General features: G+C 42.3%; 1 protein-coding gene across 6 annotated transcripts in view; it reads right to left on the bottom strand.

Annotated features, from left to right (window-relative positions):
• The window catches only part of ccdc141 (coiled-coil domain containing 141), a 160406-nt gene that overhangs the window by 105788 nt on the left and 34912 nt on the right, over positions 1–19706 (bottom strand). For all 6 annotated transcript variants that reach the window (XR_010018443.1, XM_063052079.1, XM_063052080.1 and 3 more), the window contains exon 8: positions 12317–12489. Coding sequence is in view for 5 of the 6 variants with exons in the window: in XM_063052079.1 (XP_062908149.1) it covers positions 12317–12489 (173 nt within the window). In the remaining variant the exon portion in view is untranslated. The remainder of the gene's footprint in view (positions 1–12316; positions 12490–19706) is intronic.

The following is a 19706-nucleotide window of genomic DNA, read 5'->3' as shown; positions in this document are numbered from 1 at the left end:
CTTGACACCATTCAGATAGTAATCTGCCTTCCTGTTCTTGTCACCAAAGTGGATAACCTCACATTTAACCACATTAAACTGCATCTGCCATGCATCTGCCCACTCACCCAATCTGTCCAAGTCACCCTGCAATCTCATAACATCCTCCTTACATTTTACACTGCCACCCAGCTTTGTGTCATCTGCAAATTTGCTAATGTTACTTTTAATCCCTTCATCTAAATCATTAATGTATATTGTAAATAGCTGCGGTCCCAGCACCAAGCCTTGCGGTACCCCACTAGTCACTGCCTGCCATTCTGAAAAGGACCCATTAATCCCTACTCTTTGTTTCCTGTCTGCCAACCAATTTTCTATCCATGTCAGTATCCTACCCCCAATACCATTTGCTCTAATTTTGCACACTAACCTCCTATGTGGGACCTTATCAAAGGCTTTCTGAAAGTCCAGGTACACTACATCCACTGACTTTCCCATGTCCAGTTATAAGAACATTCTATATGGGCACGATTGACAGCATCCTGACTGGCTGTATTACTGCCTGTTAAGGGAACTGTACTTCCCTCAATCGCAGGACTCAGCAGAGAGTGGTGTGGGCAGTCCAGCACATCTGTAGATGTGAACTTGCCACTATTCAGGACATTTACAAAGACAGGTATGTAAAAAGGGCCCAAAGGATCATTGGAGACCTGAGTCACCCCAGCTTCAAACTGTTCCATTTGCTACCATCTGGGAAACGGTACTGCAACATGAAAGTGAGGACCAACAGGCTCTGGGGCAGCTACTTCCACCAGGCCGTCAGAATGATTAATTCATGCTGACACAACTGTATTTCTATGTTATATTGACTATCCTGTTGTACGTAATATTTATTATAAATTACTGTAATTGCACATTTTACATTTGAACTGAGACGTAACGTAAAAATTTTTATTTATGTAAAGGATGTAAGTAATAAAGTCAATTCAATTCAATTCAATTCATTGATTTTCCTGGGTCCTCTGATTTCCTCCCACATCCCAAAGGGTTGTGATGGTGGGAGATTTTAATTTCCCCAATATTGATTGGCATCTCCCAAGAGCAAGGGGTTTAGATGGGGTAGAGTTTGTTAGGAGTGTTCAGGAAGGATTCCTGACACAATATGTAGATAAGCCTACAAGAGGAGAGGCTGTACTTGATCTGGTATTGGAAATAAACCTGTAAAGATTTCTACACACTCAGTGTTTGGGAATATACACGATGTTATGTCATGGCAATAAGCAAAGGTGTGAACGAAACTAAGCCACACTTACATTCTAATGCTAAAGGAAGCTGCTTTGCCACCACTGTGGCCAGAGTGAGAAGTAAAGCTAAAACTGAATGTGAAACTAATGAAAGGGAAATGGCCTTGTCAGCCAAAAGGGTTTGTCAGTTCTGCAAAAATACATTGTATTAATGCCCTCATAGTGAGAAGATTGCCTTCCTTAAAGAAAATGGTGTCTGCTTTGGCTGTTTGTGGACAGAATACAACAACAAGGGTTGCAGAAACTGTCTTTCATGCAAGGTATGCATGAAATATTTCAGGCAGTGGCAAGCACCCCAGCATACTTCATATTCACTCTAATGAAAAGGGTGTAGAATCAAACAAGCCGTGAAAAAAAATCAGACACAGGAGTAAGTAGTGCCCTGATATCTAATGGCCCGTTTGGGGCTAGCGATCATGATTGTAAATTTCCCAGAATTCCAGTACAAGTGAAGTCTAAGACAGTGTGTAATAAGACAGTGGTTACTCGTGCTTTCCAAGCTCAAGGAAGTACATTAGTGTTTTGCACAGTAAGACTCATAAACAAGCTCAACCTCACAGGAAAAAGGACATGCATTCTCAAAAGCACCATGGGTCAAGAGAAGATTGTGAGTAGCTACATTGTTTCAGGATTGGAAGTGGCTGGCTAAGATGGAGAAAACTATCATGAACTACCTAACATCTATACGCAGGAAAGCGTGTCTGTCCACAAATGGAACTTTCCAGAACAGAGGGATTTCCAGGAATGGTCTCACCTGAAACATGTCCATTTGCCAGAGATTGATTCAGAAATTGTGATGCTGATAGGGACAAATGTGCCTAAAGCACTGGGGCTGTTGCAAGTGATTTGCAATGTTAATGGTGAACCCTATGCAATTCCAACAATGTTGGGTTGGACTGTGAATGGACAACTGAAAGGAGCCATGGTGATGGAAGAGACTGTGCATAGCCAGAGGGGACAGTTAACAGGATCTCAGATTTCAACCTGGATGAGCTTTGCCTTTGAACCTGGCTGTTCAAGACAGACTTCTCTGTACGCAGTCAGAATGAACAACCCAGTCTGTCAAAAGAAAACCACAAGTTTGTGGAGCGGGTTACAATTTCTCCGAAACTGGTCAATGGCCACAACAGATTGGTTTACCTTTGAGAAAGAAGGAGGCTAACATGTCAAATAAAGGAAGTTAACTGAACAACGTGATCTAAATCTAAGGAAGAGGTTGAATAAGGATTTGTCATTTCACACTGACTAAACAGCTGTCATGAAAGATGTCATCTCCAAAGATTATGCCAAAAGAGTGTCAGCAGAGGATTTGGAAAGTAGTGATGGTATATTCCATATCATGGTGTTTATCACCCCAGAAAAGAGAAGCTTTGTGTAGTATTTGACTGTGACATGACTTTTCAGGGAATATCACTTAATACTCGGCTCTTATACAGACCAGATCTTACTAGCTCACTGACTGGAGTCATAATCAGATTCAGAAAAGAACCAGTGGTGATCTGGCAACTACTGAATCAATGTTTCATCAGGGTAAGGTACCAGTGGAAGATGCAGATCTGCTGAGGTTTCTCTAGTAGCCTGATGGTGACCTCAGCCAAGATATGGTGGATTTTTAGAGTGGTGGTGGTACATGAGTTCAGAGAAGGACATAAAGATACGGAAGGCGCTATGAACGACATGAAGGAAATCTGGAAGTCGAACCTGACCAGAGGGCTTAAAAAGAGGATTTTCATTCCAGTCATAGAGTCCATTCTCATGTACGGATGCGAGACGTGGACCCTTACCAAGATGATGTGAAAGTCTCCAGATGGTTGCTATACATGAATGCTCCGGATGGCTCTTGACGTGAGCTGGCAACAGCACATGACGAATGTCGAGCTCTATAACAAACTACTGATGCTCTCCACTAAAATCGAGGCGAGAAGACTGCAACTAGCGGGGGAATGTCTACACCACCCCGAGCTACCTGCCAGCCTAGTCATCATATGGGAGCCCAAGTACGGGAGGATGAACCCTGGGCGCCCTCCCAAGACTATGGTCAACACGCTCCTAGAACACAGCGGCGCGGCTAATGCAGATAACTGAACACACTGATGAGGGAGGGGGAGAAGTGGAGAGTCCGTCATCGTGCCCGAAGCCGGCCCCCTAGGCCTGAGTCGACGTAGTAGTAGCGGTGGTACATCTCCTTGGAGAAACTTCATCACTAAGCAGCTATGCCAATTTCACTCTAAGGAAATGCACAGAAGACATTGAAGAGCAGTTCAGCCATGAGGTGGTGGATGATCGCAAGTGTCAGTGTCCCTCTGAGGAAGAAACGGTGTCTCTCTATCATGACCTTGTCTCCATTTGTGCTAAAGGTGGCTTTTGACACTCAAAGTGGATAAGATAAATAATTTATTGATCCCGAAGGAAAATACAGTGTCACAGCAGCATTACAAGTGCACAGATATAAATATAAGAAAAGTAGAAAGAATAAAAAATGAGTTACCACAAACAGTGTAACAGGAGGGGATCATCACTTTGCTGGTTACAGGTTGACTCATTATAGAGGCTAATGGCCGAGGGTAAGAATCTCATATAGCGCCATTGAAGTCAGTTTCTATTCCTTGTTTGGAACTCACTGCTGCTACGATGGCAAGCCGTATAGACACACTGTGGAGGAAGGAGATGCACGTACAGCTTCATGACTCAGTGTATTGGACTGAAAGTACTTCTAAGCTGAAGTATATCAAGAAGGGAACTTCCAGATTCTGAAGCCGCATTGCTAACAGAGTTTCAGAAATTCTTAAGGTCTCACAAGCATCTCAATGGAGGTATGTAAACATTGTAAGTAACTCAACAGATGTGGACTCTAGGGGGTTGAAGGTGAAAGCATTCCTGAAGAATGAGACATGGGTGTCAAGGCCTCAGTATCTTTTCAGCCTCAAAGGCTGTGAATCTCGATTGTTCTGGAGAACTTCTGGTAGATGATCCAGAAGTCAAGAGAAGTGTTACAATGAATGCCATGCAGATTGAAGAGGACATGAATGCAGTAACATGCAAAATCCATCACTTATCACCTTGGACTTGTCTGAGCAAGGAAGTGGTCTGAGTTCTTAGATTTAAGATCCTGCTCTTGTTTCTTAGCCAGAAGAGGAAGCAATTGTACTCAATCTGATTGGATGAAGAACAACAAGGGTATTCCATAAGACCATAAACCAATAAAATACAGGAACAGATTTAGGCCACTTAGACCATCAAGTCTTCTCCGCCATTTCATCATGACTGATCCAATTTTTCTCTCTGCTCCAATCTCCTGTTTTCTCCCTGTAACCCTTCATGCCCTGACCAAACAAGAATCTATCAACCTCTGCCTTAAATATACAGTACATAAAAACTTGGCCTCCACAGCAAGCTGTAGCAAAGAATTCCACAGACTCACTCTCTGGCTATTCTTTGGAGAGAAAGATATTTCCAGATGAACCTCCATTTACACATGTAGGAATGAACTACTTTGGACCTTTTGAGGTGAAGTGCAGAACGAGTACGGTGAAGAGGAATGGGGTCATATTCACCTGTCTAGCTATACAAGCTGTTCACATCGAAGTAGCATCTTGTTTAGACACAGATGCCTTTGTGAATTCACTTTGACGCTTTATAGCAAGACAAGGACAGGTTCGTGAACCGTGCTCTGGTAATGCGACAAACTTTCCTGGAGCTGAGTGGGTGTTGCAAGAAGCCATTCAGAAGTGGAATCATTCACGGATCATAGATGTCCTTCTTCAAAAAGGAACTAAGTAGATTTTTAACCCACCCAGCTGGTTCACCTCACAGAGAAACATGGGAGAGATTGATCAGCTCTGTGCGAAAGATCACAATTCTACCATGAAGGTACAGAATCTTGATGAAGAGGGTTTCCTTTGTGAAGTGGAGGGTATTATCAATGTTCGTCTAATTACTAAATCATCCTCCGATCCCAATGATTTTGAAGCACTGGCACCCAACATTTGTTGCTTCTGAAGACCTTACCATCCTTACCATCAGTAAAGTTCCAAGAGGAAGATATGAATGCTCATCTAATAGGTGTCAAAATTGTTTTGGAAACAGTGGGTCAAGAAGTATTTACTACAGTTACAGGAATGTCAGAAATGGTCAGGTATAAAATGCAATTTTCTCCCAAAAGTCATTGCACTTGTAGTTGACAATAGCCCCTCAAAACTCATGGATCATGGGAAGAGCCATTCAAGTCTTACCAGATATAAGAGGATTTGTGCAGCAGGTGCACAACAAGACCAAGACCAGCTGTATGGACAGGCCTATAACCCAGATCAATCTTCTATAGGAGGCAGACTTTGAGAACGCTTTATGACTTTAACTTGTGTTACTGACTTGACAGAGAGTGGTGGTAAAGATCACTCTGTACCGGGCTTAATGCTGGTAACCTCTGTTACGTAACTTCACTGAAAGAAGACAGAGGGTATTTGCATGAATGTTAAGATGTTTGTTCTTGAAGATTTCATTGTCTCCTATTTTTAGTAGTATGTAGCTGTGATTATTGTAACGTAATAATTAGGGGCTGGGATGTAGGAGCCATGTATCTAATTTCTGTCCGTCTGGATTGTATTTTGTGTTGCGTGTTTATTATGGGTAATTTGCATGTGGGTTGGGGCGTGGAAGAAGCAAATGAGTGCAGTTACATATTCATGTTTAGTTCAGTTTTTGTCTAGTTGGAGCCAGGGAATAAGCTGGAGGGTGATTTTTTTTTTGTTGGTTGTTAATTTCTCTATAATGCTAAAATTGCTAATTTAGTTCAACTGCTCAGTTATGCTAATTAGAATGTTAATTTTGCCACATCGCTAGTCTTGTTAGTTTTTTTATAGCTACAAATTTTTCGTCTTTGCTGGTTTCATAATAAACGATTGAAAGTACCATTTTTTGACTTTGAACTCTAGTTACTTTAGAAGCGCGTCACACAGAGTCATTCTCTGAGTGGTTTTGATTTGTTTTCAAGCAAAATTTTACAAGAGCCTTTGGTGAAATACCAAATCTCCTCATATTCCTAATGAAGTATGGTCTCTGGCCTTCTTTGTGATTGTATCAATGATGGACAAGCAGGAGGATGCGGGAGTTAAAAATGGGTGGAAGATCCCAGGCCTTGCCACAATCCCGGTCCCAAGCTTTAAAAGATATTATACGATAAGCCAGCTCTGCTCACACATCTGGCCAATTCCTAGATCAAGCAGCTCCTTTTTTTTGATGTTTTGCACTGATTGTGAATACACCTCAGGTCTTCAGCAGAACCTAGTATAATTTTCTTAAAACTATCAATTAATATTTCAATGGAAATATTTCCAAATTAATTAATGGAATCAGTTCTAAAATGTGTTTTCTAAACTACAAGGTTCAGGCACAGGTCAGGAGATTATTGTGAGAGAGCTTACTGAACAATGGGAAACAGTCCAAGCTTTTTCTTGACAATAAGTAGGCTGGGCACTTATTGGAAACATAGAAAAACCTACAGCTCAATACAGGCCCTTTGGAACACAAAGCTGTGCCGAACATGTCCCTACCTTAGAACTACCTAGGGTTTACCCATAGCCCTCTACTTTCCTAAGCTCCATGTATCTATCCAGGAGTCTCTTAAAAGACCCTATTATTTCCACCTCCACCACCATTGCCGGTAGCCCATTCCACGCACTCACCACTCTATGCATAAAAAACTCACCCCTGACATCTCCTCTGTACCTACTTCCAGGCACCTTAAAACTATGCCCTCTCATGCAAGCCATCTCAGCCCTGGGGAAAAGCCTACAACTATCCACACGATCAATGCCTCTCATTATCTTGTACATCTCTATCAGGTCACCTCTCATCCTCCGTCACTCCAAGGAGAAAAGGCTGAGTTCACTCAACCTATTCTGATAAGGCATGCTCCCCAGTCCAGCAACATCCTTGTAAATCTCCTCTGCACCCTTTCTATGGCTTCCACGTCCTTCCCATGGTGAGACAGCCAGAAATGAGCACAGTACTCCAAGTGGGGTCTGACCAGGGTCCTACATAGCTGCAACATTACCTCTCGGCTCTTAAACTCAATCCCATTTTTGATGAATGCCAATGCACCGTATGCCTTCTTAACCACACAGTCAACCTGCGTAGCAGCTTTGAGTGTCCTGTAGACTCGGACCCCAAGATCCCTCTGATCCTCCACACTGCCAAGAGTCTTACCATTAATACTATATTCTGCCATCATATTTGACGTACCAAGATGAGCCACCTCACATTTATCTGGGTTGAACTCCATCTGCCACTTCTCGGTCCAGTTTTGCATCCTATCAATGTCCCGTTGTAACCTCTGACAGCCCTCCACACTATTCACAACACCCCCAACCTTTGTGTCATCAGCAAATTTACGAACCCATCCTTCCACTTCCTCATCCAGGTCATTTATAAAAATCACAAAGAGTAGGGTCCCAGAACAGATCCCTGAGGTACACCACTAGTCACTGACCTCCATGCAGAATATGACCCGTCTACAACCACTCTTTGCCTTCTGTGGGCAAGCCAGTTCTGGATCCACAAAGCAATGTCCCCTTGGATCCCATGCCTCCTTACTTTCTCAATAAGCCTTGCATGAAGTACCTTGTCAAATGCCTTGCTGAAATCCATATACACTACATCTATTCTCTGGATCCAAGCCTTCCCAGCACCATTTCCTAAAAAAAGTTAGTGATAGTTAAAAATAAAAGTAATTAAAATTAATATACACAAAATGCTGGAGGAACTCAGCAGGTTAGGCAGCATCCATGGAAATGAGCAATCACTTGATATTTTGGGCCGAGACCTTTCTTCGAAACAAAAGGAAGGGGGAAGATGCCAGAATAAAAAGGTGGTGGGAGGGGAAGAAGGATAGCTGGGAGGTGATATGTGAAGTCAGGTGGATGGGAAAGGTGAAGACTGGAGATGAAAGAATCTGATAGGAAAGGAGAGTGGACCATAGGAGAAAGGGAAGGAGGAGGGGCACCAAGGTAGGTGATAGGCAGGTGAGAAGAGGTAAATGCCAGAGTGGGGAATGGGGGCGGGGGGGGGGGAATTATTTTTATACCAGATGGAGAAATCTATATTTATGCTATCAGGTTTAGAGGCTACCCAGACAAAATACTTTACACTTTATTGTTGCCAAACAATTGATACTAGAACATACAATCACCACAGCGATATTTGATTCTGCGCTTCCCGCTCTCTGGATTACAAATATTAAAAATAGTTTAAAAAAGTAAATATTAAAATTTTAAATTATAAATCATAAATGGAAAATAGAAAAATGGAAAGTAAGGCTGTGCAAAAAAACCGAGAGGCAGGTCTGGATATTTGGAGGGTACGGCCCAGATCCGGGTCAGGATCCGTTCAGCAGTCTTATCACAGTTGGAAAGAAGCTGTTCCCAAATCTGGCCGTACGAGTCTTCAAGCTCCTGAGCCTTCTCCCAGAGGGAAGAGGGATGAAAAGTGTGTTGGCTGGGTGGGTCGTGTCCTTGATTATCCTGGCAGCACTGCTCTGACAGCGTGCGGTGTAAAGTGAGTCCAAGGACGGAAGATTGGTTTGTGTGATGTGCTGGGCCATGTTCACAATCTTTTGCAGCTTCTTTTGGTCTTGGACAGGACAACTTCCATACCAGGTTGTGATGCACCCTAGAAGAGTGCTTTCTACGGTGCACCTATAAAAATTAGTGAGGGTTTTAGGGGACAGGCCAAATTTCTTTAGTTTTCTCAGGAAGTAAAGGTGCTGGTGGGCCTTCTTGGCAGTGGACTCTGCTTGGTTGGACCAAGTCAGATCATTTGTGATATTGACCCCGAGGAGCTTAAAGCTTTTGACCTGTTCCACTTGCGTACCACTGATGTAAATTGGGTCATGCGGTCCGCTACTCCTTCTGAAGTCAACAACCAATTCCTTTGTCTTGCTGACGTTGAGGGATAGGTTATTGTCTTTGCACCATGCCACCAGGTTCCTAATTTCCTCTCTGTACTCAGTCTCATCATTACCCGAGAAATGGCCTACAATTGTTGTGTCATCAGCAAACTTGTATATTGAGTTTGATGGAAACTTGGCTACACAATCATGGGTGTACAGTGAGTACAGCAGGGGGCTGAGTACACAGCCTTGTGGGGCACCAGTGCTCAGAGTGATTGTCAAGGAGAGCTTGTCCCCTATTTTTACAGCCTGGGTCCTGTCTGTGAGGAAGTTGAAGATCCAGCTGCAGATCTGAGTGCTAAGGCCCAGGTTCTGGAGCTTAGGAATCAGTTTATTTGGAATGATGGTATTAAAGGCAGAGCTGTAGTCAATGAAAAGGAGCCTTACGTATGCATCTTTATTCTCCAGGTGTTCTAAGGAGGAATGTAGAGCCAGACAGATGGCATCTGCCATTGACCTGTTGCTCCGGTAGGCAAATTGCAAAGCATCGAGATTGACTGGTAGGCTGTGGTTGATGTGTGCCACAACCAATCTCTCGAAGCACTTCATAGCAATTGATGTTAGAGCCACAGGTCGATAGTCATTCAGGCATGCCACCTTGCTCTTCTTCAGCACTGGGATTATCGTTGCCTTCTTAAAACACGAGGGGATCTTAGACTGAAGCAAGGAGCAGTTGAAGATGTCAGCAAACACTCCAGCTAGCTCACTTTCACTGTCCCGGAGAACCCAACCTGGGACGTCATTTGGGCCCATCGCCTTCCTTGGATTTATCTTCAGGAAGGCCCTTCTAACGTTCTCCTCGGTGACGATGAATCTCAATGCCACCAGGTCCAGTTCATCCGAAGGGAGCGGATGCTCCTCTTCTGTTCAAATCTTGCGTAGAATATGTTAAGTTCATCAGGAAGAGAAGCACCACAGTTATTGAAATTCTCAGCCTTTTCTTTGCGTCCAGTGATCTCATTTAGACCCTGCCATAGTCTACTGGCATCCCTCTGGTTAGCCTGGGCTTCCAACTTGGCTCAATATTGCCTCTTGGCGCCCTTAATGGCTTTCTGGAATTCACGCCTGGATTCCGTGTAGCGACTGGTATCCCCGGACCTAAAAGTCACAGCTCTAGCCTTTAAAAGGGACTTGACCTCATAATTCATCTAAGGTTTCCGGTTAGGGAATACCCGGATTGTCTTGCGAGACACACAGTCCTCTGTGCATTTCCAAATAAAGTCCGTGACAGCTGAGGCATACTCATCGAGGTTAGCTGCTGAGTCCTTGAATACTAACCAGTCCACCGATTCAAAGCAGTCACGGAGGACCTCATCCGTTTCATCCTTCCAACGCGACACTACTTTTGACACCGTGACCTCCCGCTTCAGTTTCTGTTTGTAAGCCGGGAGGAGGAGTATGGCCTGATTGTCCGATTTTCCGAAGTGAGGTTGTGGGATGGAACGGTAGGCATCCTTGACTGCTGTGTAGCAGTGGTGAAGTATATTCGGGCCTCTAGTGGGGCAGGAGACACGTTGGTATAACTTTGGCAGCGCCTTTCTGAGGTTGGCCTGGTTAAAGTCCCCGGCTGTAATGACCAAAGTCTCCGGATACCTGGTCTCAAGTTCACTGTTGTTGGCATACAGTATGTTCAGAGCACACTCAACGTCCGCCTGGGGGGGAATGTAGACCGCTGTCAGTATGACCGAGGTGAATTCCCGTGGCAGATAGTAGGGATGACACTTCACCGACAGGTGCTCCAGGTCTGGTCTGCAGGAGCTTGTCAGTGCCACTGTGTCCGAGCACCACGCAGTGTTGATCAGTAGGCAGACACCACCTCCCCTCGTCTTGCCCGAAGACGCTGTGTGGTCCATACGATGGATCGAAAATCCCTCTGGTCGGATGGCACAGTCGGGGGTGGCAGGGGAGAGCCAGGTCTTGGTGAAACAGAATACACAGCAGTTCTGCATCTCCCTGCAGTAGGTGAGTCTCCCTTTAAGATCATCCACCTTGTTCTCTATGGCTTGCGCATTAATATGAGGTGTTGCTCCTCCACCTTGAGGGTGGGCTCATCGTGGCACAAGAGGTGGCCATGGACCAACATGCAGGGATTTCTTCCTTTGTGACACTCTTGTCTCTCCCCACTAAATTCTCTCCCGGCACTTATTCCTGCAAGTGGCCACAGTGCTACACCTGCCCATTCACCTCCTCCATTACGTTTAATCAGGGCCCCAAACAGTCCTTTCAGGTGAGGCAACACTTCTCCTGCAGATCTGCTGGGGCCGTCAATTGCATCCAATGCTGCCAATGTGGCCTCCTCGACATTGATGACACCTGTCATAAACTGAGGGACTGCTTCATTGAGCACCTCCACTCCATCCGCCAAAAGTGGATCCTTCCTGGTGGCCCAATGTTTTAATTCTGATTCCCATTTCAACATGTCTGGCCAAGGCCTCCTCTTGTGCCACAATGCTGCTTTGGATTTCCAGCATCTGCAGGATTTCTTGAGTTTATAATTAGAATTAAGAAAGCCTTCAAAAAAACTTTTGATGAATGAAACCTTTTTGAGAGTGTATTCCTCATTGTTCCCCTTATCACTACACTACCTGCTCACACCACCAAGATTCTGCATTCCTCCCACACTTCCGCTCCATCACTCCAAACCCAAACTAACCCGTTATTGAGTATTAAAACAGTCTCATGAGAGGTAATCATTCTCTGCATATTATCAACATGGAGAAACTTTGAGGACTTTCAAAGATATTAATAATAATCAATCTATGATAGCACCATAGGAGTTATAAGGCAAAGCACTATCAACCAAAATTAGAATGTCAGGTCATTTAAGATGTAGAATACAATAATGAAAATGGATAACATGTTAAGGTAAGCATTGCAAAATATACATAAGAGATCTGGTGAATATCTGGGAAAGAAAAATCTTCATGAGTGACTTTTCTAATTGCTATATCACAACTTGTACAATTAATCAACATCACACAAAATGCGACTATGACTGTTCTGTATGTAAGAAAATCTCCAGTCACTGATATTTTACTTGGAAATTTGTGCATTCTAAATCCAACATTCACCGTAATCCATTCCTTACCTCTGAGAGTCAGCTTTATTCAGGAGCATTTCCCCCTTCAGTAGAGCATCTGAAGTTGCATCCTCGATTGCAAGGCACAGAGTCTTATGTTCTTTAGAGAGTTCTGGCAAACTAAGTGTCTTCATATTAAGTTGCTTCAACTTATTCTCTATGCCTCCCAGTGCATCAAATCCCTTTCGATGGAAACACACTATCAGTAAACCATACTACATCATACACGGATGTACAACAAGCATTTTAAAAAAAAATGGAAAGCCTCTAGCTAACGTGGAAAACATGGTGTTGCAGTATTAGTTGGTGAATTTCAGATAACATTGAGGTGTATCAGGTTGCTATATAGCCAAAAGCATTTCTGTGAATTTCAGATAACATTGGGGTGTATAAGGTTGCTATATAGCCAAAAGCTTTTCTTCTCATGGTTATCACTTCAGAAAGGTTCAAATAGATAAAGCTCTTTTAGTTATCAAGTAACTAAAGTACAGAATATTCAGAGATTTCAATCCATGTTATTAGCTTTGATGATGAGACCCATTTCTAGCTGTGAAATCATATTGCAGTAGTTGTAAGACCCATCAGGTTCATTCACTCAGAACTGGAATTAAGTTGGCTAGTGAAAGAAGAGAGGGTAACTATTAAAAACATACAAGTACCAAGAAAGCCAGTGTGCAAAGCTTATGTCCTGCACCTGATATTCATTTTGATCCTATTTGATTAATGGCATTTTTACTTTATTTGGTATCTCTTAAATGAGCTTCGAAAATATTATTTTATGTGGTTTCATTAACTTATTCTGATTGAATTGTTACCTCTGCAGATGGTTAAACCTTTACCTAGGATTAATGGGCAAATGCAAGTTGGGGTTTTGAGAAATATCAACACCAAGAAGAGGGGAGGGGATAAAAGCCAGCCTCACTCACTTCATCAGCAAACAGGACATTCAAAGTTCTGTCTCCTCATTTAGGCTAATTAACAGATCTGATTGCTTTGATTCCCACTTAGTGTTGTATTCTGTTATTATGATGTTACACTTCACTCATCATAATAATTCATATTATAAAAATCATAATAAATCATATTACACTGGTCATTTGGTTTTCCAGACACAATTTTAATTCTCGCTAAAACCAAAAAAATTGAAAATGAACTTTGAAAGATAAAAGATAAATGATCCAATTTCTTCTGTAAACATATACATACCATACATAATAGACATTATTCAGGATGATTAATCGAAATGTCAGGAAAACCACAAATGTACTGTATACTCAGGTGGGTGATCACTGACAAATCATTTTAAGTCCTGAAGAAGGGTCTTGACCCAAAACGTTGACTGTTCATTTCCATGGATGCTACCTGATCTTCTGAGTTCCTCCAGCATTTTGTGTGTGTTGCTTTGGTTTTTCAGCATCTGCAGAATTTTGTGTTTAATTTTAAGTAGCTGTATTTTTTTAAATTCAAAGAACATAGATGAACTTCAATAAAAAATAAGTTACAAAAAAAAAGATCAGTCTATCAAGGTGCGAGTCTATTTTTATCATGCCTAATTTCTTTCCAGGAAATTGTAGTGAGATTCCTTCTTGAACCAGTAGTATTTGATCATTTCAGTGGACGGTTTTAAATCAACCATGTTGCTGTGGATTTGAAGTCACACAACACATTGAGTAACAATGACAGGTGTTCTAACCAAAGCTTGTATGTGAACCCACTGCATATGTTTGTACCACTTTCAGATCATAAGAAATAGGGGTGAAACTGGCCACCTGGCCCATCAAACCAGCTCTGCCATTCAATAAGATTATGGCTGATCTGGTCATTGACTCAGCCTTTCCCAGCACTGATCCCCACAGCAATCCGCTCACCGCTAATGGCTAACCAGAGCAACACCCCTTTATCCCGTCTCAAAAAAGTTTAACGTTCAGAGGTTCAAAGTAACCTTATTATCAAAGTACATGTCACCATACACAACGCTGAGGTTCATTTCCTTGTGGACATTCACAGTAAAAACAAGAAACAGAATAGAATCGATAAAAGACCACACCCAGCATGATGGAAAAACGACTATTGTGCAAGACACCAAACTGTACAAATACAAAATTAATAAATAATAATAATAATAAGCAATAAATATCAAGACCCTGACCTAGTTACACTCCGACTTCAGTTCTTTGCGGGAATGTGACTCACTCTCAGGGCCTCATGACCGGCCACTTTTCGATTTATTGTATACAATTCTCTGACATTAAATGTACCTATTGAATGTACGATGAAGAGCCCTTGAAAGTGAGTCCATAGGTTATGGGAGCAGTTCAGTGATGGGGTAAGTGAAGTTGAGTGAAGTTATCCCGTCTGGTTCAGGAGACTGATGGTTGAGGGGTAATAACTATTCCTGAACCTAGTGGTGTGGGTCATGAGGCCCCTGTAATTTTTTCCTGATGGCAGTAACGAGAAGAGAACATGGCCTGGGTGGTGGGGATCTTTGATGATGGAGCTGCTTTCTTGTGACAATGCTCTGCGTAGATGTGCTAAAGGGTGGGGAGAGCTTTACCTATGATGGAATGAGCTATATCCACTACTTTTTGCAGCTTTAATTCAATCTGCCTTCTATTGATGAATGGACCCTCTGTCCGTGCTAATACATTACCCCAAGCCCCAAGCCCCAAGCCTCCTTATCTTATGGTTAAGGTTTTTATGCGGCATCTTATCGAACGCCTTCTGGAAATCCAAGTATACAACATCCACCTGTTCCATTCTATCCACCGTGCTCATTATATCCTCAAAAACTCAAGTAAGTTTGTCGAACAGGACCTGCCTTCAAGAACCCATCCTGATGGAACCACTTTTATCCAAATGTTACATTCCTGGTGTTACATTCACAGTCTTTCACTCAGTCAAGACCTGGCTAGAGGCCAGTGAATCTTTGGTAAATTTATCACAAATGTGTCCACTGTAACTTCTGCTATTACTTTCAACTCCCTGAGATGCGTCCTGTTAGGACTAGGGAATCTGTCTACCTTTAGGCACACTAATTTGCTCATTGCTGTCACTTCAGTGACAATGACTGTATTGAAATCATGATCAAGATTACTAGTTCTGTCTTTTTGTTCCAGATATTACATGCCTGGATTATTACTTCTCTGGGTTCAATAGCACCAACAATTATACATTGTCATAGAATTTAGAACAGTGCAGCACAGCACGGGCCCTTTCGTTCATGATACTGTGCCAAACTTTTAACTTATTCCACCATCAATCAAACCCTTCCCTCATGCATAGACCAAAACCATTCATTTTCCTCCCATCCAAATCATGGCCCTAATGTACCAGCATCTACCACTGCATCTAGCAGGGTATTCCAGGCATTTACCACTCTGTCTAAAAAAATCTACTTCTGACATTTCCCCTAACCTTTCCTCCACTCATCTTAAAAGGACGTCTTCTGGTATTAATACACCCGGGTTAAAAGGTGCTGGCTTCTATCTATACAACTTTATCTCACCCTCTGCTCCAAAGCTTACTCAACCTTTCCTTGAAAGATATGTTCTCCAGTTCACCTTCTCTAAAGTTTCCACATCCTTCCTATAAAATGGTGACCAGAACTGAGCACAGTGTTCCAAGTGTGGACTAATCAGAGCCCTAGTGTGCATTATCTTTTATATTTACTTTGTGTGGTAATGCAGTATTATCCATAATAAGTCAAAAACAAAATTCAAAAAATGCTTTAAAAGTATGCATTTAGTAACAATACAACATTAAAGAAAGTAAGTGCTTATTCATGTTTGGTCACAGTATGTACTGGATAGTTTACTCAAATCTGTTACCCAGAAATGACCCCTTGCTAATGATGCGGAATAAAATAGATCTTTAAATTATTAGACTGGAATGAAATGAACATGTCTTTCAATATTGTCTTTGCATGTGAAATCCTCTATTTGTAACTCATTAAACCACTAAATAAAGTGTGAAAGCTGCATTTGTCAACCACTGAGTTCACAATATCTTCAAATACCTTTTATATTAGCCAACATGTCTGTGAGGTGATTAAGTATAATTGGTAATTATTGTTTAAAAGGGTATAAATTACTCACAAGAACACATGTTCTGCCTGAAATAACTGATGTGCTTATCACTCTGTAAACAGTGACTTCCTTTTAGAAAATAAGAGGGATGCAAAGTGGTTTGCATCACTTAAACAGTTGTACCTAGTTTAAAATAAAAGGTTCACCATGGCAAATAAAGAAGGGCAATCTTATTCAAGAAGTAATATCACCAAAAGATATTTTTAAAAATATAATTAATCATTTGAAATATTTGACAAATTAAATTGGATGTATCAGTGTAAAGGAAACTGGGTTGAAAAAAACAATGGATTTAACTTTGGGGTTTAAAAGATAATCTGTTAAAACAGTCAGAAAAATAACTCCGGCCATTAACTGGGCACAGTTAAATTTTAATGTTGCTCTTATCTTAGAGTTGTAGAGAAACAGATCCAATGGGTCACCATATCCATACATTTAATTGAAAACCTATCTACACTAATCCCATTTCCACTTTACCTTCCTCCAAACCTCTCCAAACTACCTACACCTTACCAGAAACACAAATCTTCTAATTTTATACATCACTGCAAAAGATGAAAGCTTCTCACTATCTACCCTGTCTGTCCCTCCCATGATTTAGATAGCTCAATCAGATATTCCTGACCCTGCTTCACTCCAAATGAAATAAAACACAGCCTAACCTTACTTCATTACCTCCATGATACTAACCAACAGGTCGACAGTAGAATAATTCTCAGTGAAACACAGCATCAGACAAAGCTGTCTCACAGCCCTGACACCTTTCTCAATTTTTCTAACTGCAATCTTGCACCTCACTTCTAGCAATCTCCCTGTGAGAGTAAAACTAATCAAGTTAAAAACTATTTAGCCTTTGTGACTACATTACAGATTTCAGTTTACCCGAACCTTCGTATCAAGCTGTAGTACTCAAACAATACCTGTATTTGTGTATGGTAGGACATCACATTCCAAGAATTGTCAGTTTGTTCAACAAAGCAGATGAGTGGCTGGATTTTACTGTCAATGTCTACTAAACCAAGGTTCTTTGGCAACATACCTGATTGCAGCACACTATCTTCAGTCAATAAAGTTGTGAAAGCGGAATACTTCCCAGTACTATCCTATAGTAAAGGCAGACATCGATGATGAAACTTGCCAGCAACTTCAATTTATCGACGACTTACAATAATGTGAAGAGCAAGAGGATAAGGTGTGAGAGAATAGGACTAATCAAGTGTGACAGTGGAAAAGTGTGTATGGAACTGGAAAAGATACCAGAGATAGTTAATGAGTACTTTGCTTCAGTATTCACTACAGAAAAGGATCTTGGCAATTGTAGGGATGACTTACAGTGGATTGAAAAGCTTGAGCATATAGATATTAAGAAAGAGGATGTGCTGGAGCTTTTGGAAAGCACCGTTGGATAAGTCTCCGGGACCGGACGAGCTGTAACCCAGACTACTGTGGGAGGCGAGGGAGGAAATTGCTGAGCCTCTGGCAATGATCTTTGCATCATCAATGGGGACCTGAGAGGTTCCAGAGGATTGGAGGGTTGCGGATGTTATTCCCTTATTCAAGAAAGGGAGTAAGAATAGCCCAGGAAATTATAGACCAGTGAGTCTTACTTCAGTGGTTGGTAAGTTGATGGAGAGGATCCTGAGAGGCAGGATATGATTAGGAATAGTCAGCATACTTTGTCAAGGGCAGGTCGTGCCTTACGAGCCTGATTGAATTTTTTTTGAGGATGTGACTAAACACATTGATGAAAGTAGAGCAGTAGATGTTGTGTATAGGGATTTCAGCAAGGCATTTGATAAGGTACCCCATGCAAGGCTTATTGAGAAAGTAAGGAGACATGGGATCCAAGGGGACCTTGCTTTATGGATCCAGAATTGGCTTGCCCACAGAAGGCAAAGACTGGTTGTAGACAGGTCATGTTCTGCATGGAGATCAGTGACCACTGGTGTGCCTCAGGGATCTGTTCTGGGACCCCTTCTCTTCACGATTTTTATAAGTGACCTGGATGAGAAAGTGGAGGGGAAGGGTTAGTAAATTTGCTGATAACACAAAGGTTGGGGGTGTTGTGGATCATGTGGAGGGCTGTCAGAGGTTACAGTGGGACATTGATAGGATGCACAATTGGGCTGAGAAGTGGCAGATGGAGTTCAACCCAGATAAGTGTGAGGTGGTTCATTTTGGTAGGTCAAATATGATGATAGAATATGGTATTAATGGTAAGACTCTTGGCAGTGTGGAGGATCAGAGGGACCTTGGGGTCAGAGTCCATAGGACACTCAAAGTTGCTGCGCAGGTTGACTCTGTGGTTAAGAAGGCATATGGTGCATTGGCCTTCATCAACCATGGGATTGAGTTTAAGAGCTGAGAGGTAATGTTACAGCTATATAGGACCCTGGTCAGACCCCACTTGGAGTACTGTGCTCAGTTCTGGTCACCTCACTACAGGAAGGATGTGGAAACCATAGAAAGGGTGCAGAGGAGATTTACAAGGATGTTGCCTGGACTGGGGAGCTTACCTTATGAGAATAGGTTGAGTGAGCTTGGCCTTTTCTCCTTGGAGTGATGGAGGATGAGAGGACACCTGATAGAGGTGTATAAGATGATGGGAGGCATTGATCGTGTGGATAGTCAGAGGTTTTTTCCCCAGGGCTGGAATGGCTAACATGAGGGGGCACAGTTTTAAGGTGCTTGGAGGTAGGTACAGAGGAGATGTCAGGGGTAAGTTCTTTTTTATTAACGCAGAGAGTGGTGAGTGCGTGGAATGGGCTGCCGGCAACAGTGGTGGAGGCAGACATGATAGGGTCTTTTAAGAGACTCCTTCATAGGTACATGGAGTTTAGAAAAATAGAGGGCTATGGGTAACCGTAGGTAATTTCTAAAGTAAGTACATGTTTGGCACAACGTTGTGGGCCAAGGGGCCTGTATTGTGTTGTAGATTTTCCATGTTTCTACTTAGAAAAAAAAAGATATTTGAAGATCAAGGCGATTATCTCCTATTTCTGTCTGAGACCTACAAGCACTGCAAGGCACCAGAAAAATACAGAACAACATAGGCTACCCTCTAATCCTCTGGTACCTCACCTGCTGCTAAGAATGATGTAAATATCTCTGCTAGGGTCCCCAGCAATTTCTGCACTTGCCTCCTGCAGGGTGCTAGCAAGCACCTCATTGGGCCTCATCTGCCAGTAGGATTGCATGCAAACTCAGTTTCAACAGTTAAGATTTGTCTCTGAAAAATCATTCAAATTAACTGGAAGGGTAAACAAACGAAGGTCTAATTAGTCTTAGTTGGCCATGTTAGTCTTGCCATGACA

This window comes from Mobula hypostoma, chromosome 6 (genome assembly GCF_963921235.1).
Source record: "Mobula hypostoma chromosome 6, sMobHyp1.1, whole genome shotgun sequence".
In the NCBI taxonomy this organism is placed as follows: Eukaryota; Metazoa; Chordata; class Chondrichthyes; order Myliobatiformes; family Myliobatidae; genus Mobula; species Mobula hypostoma.
The sequence above is the reverse complement of the archived record's forward strand: the minus strand, read 5'-3'. Positions and strand labels throughout refer to the sequence as shown.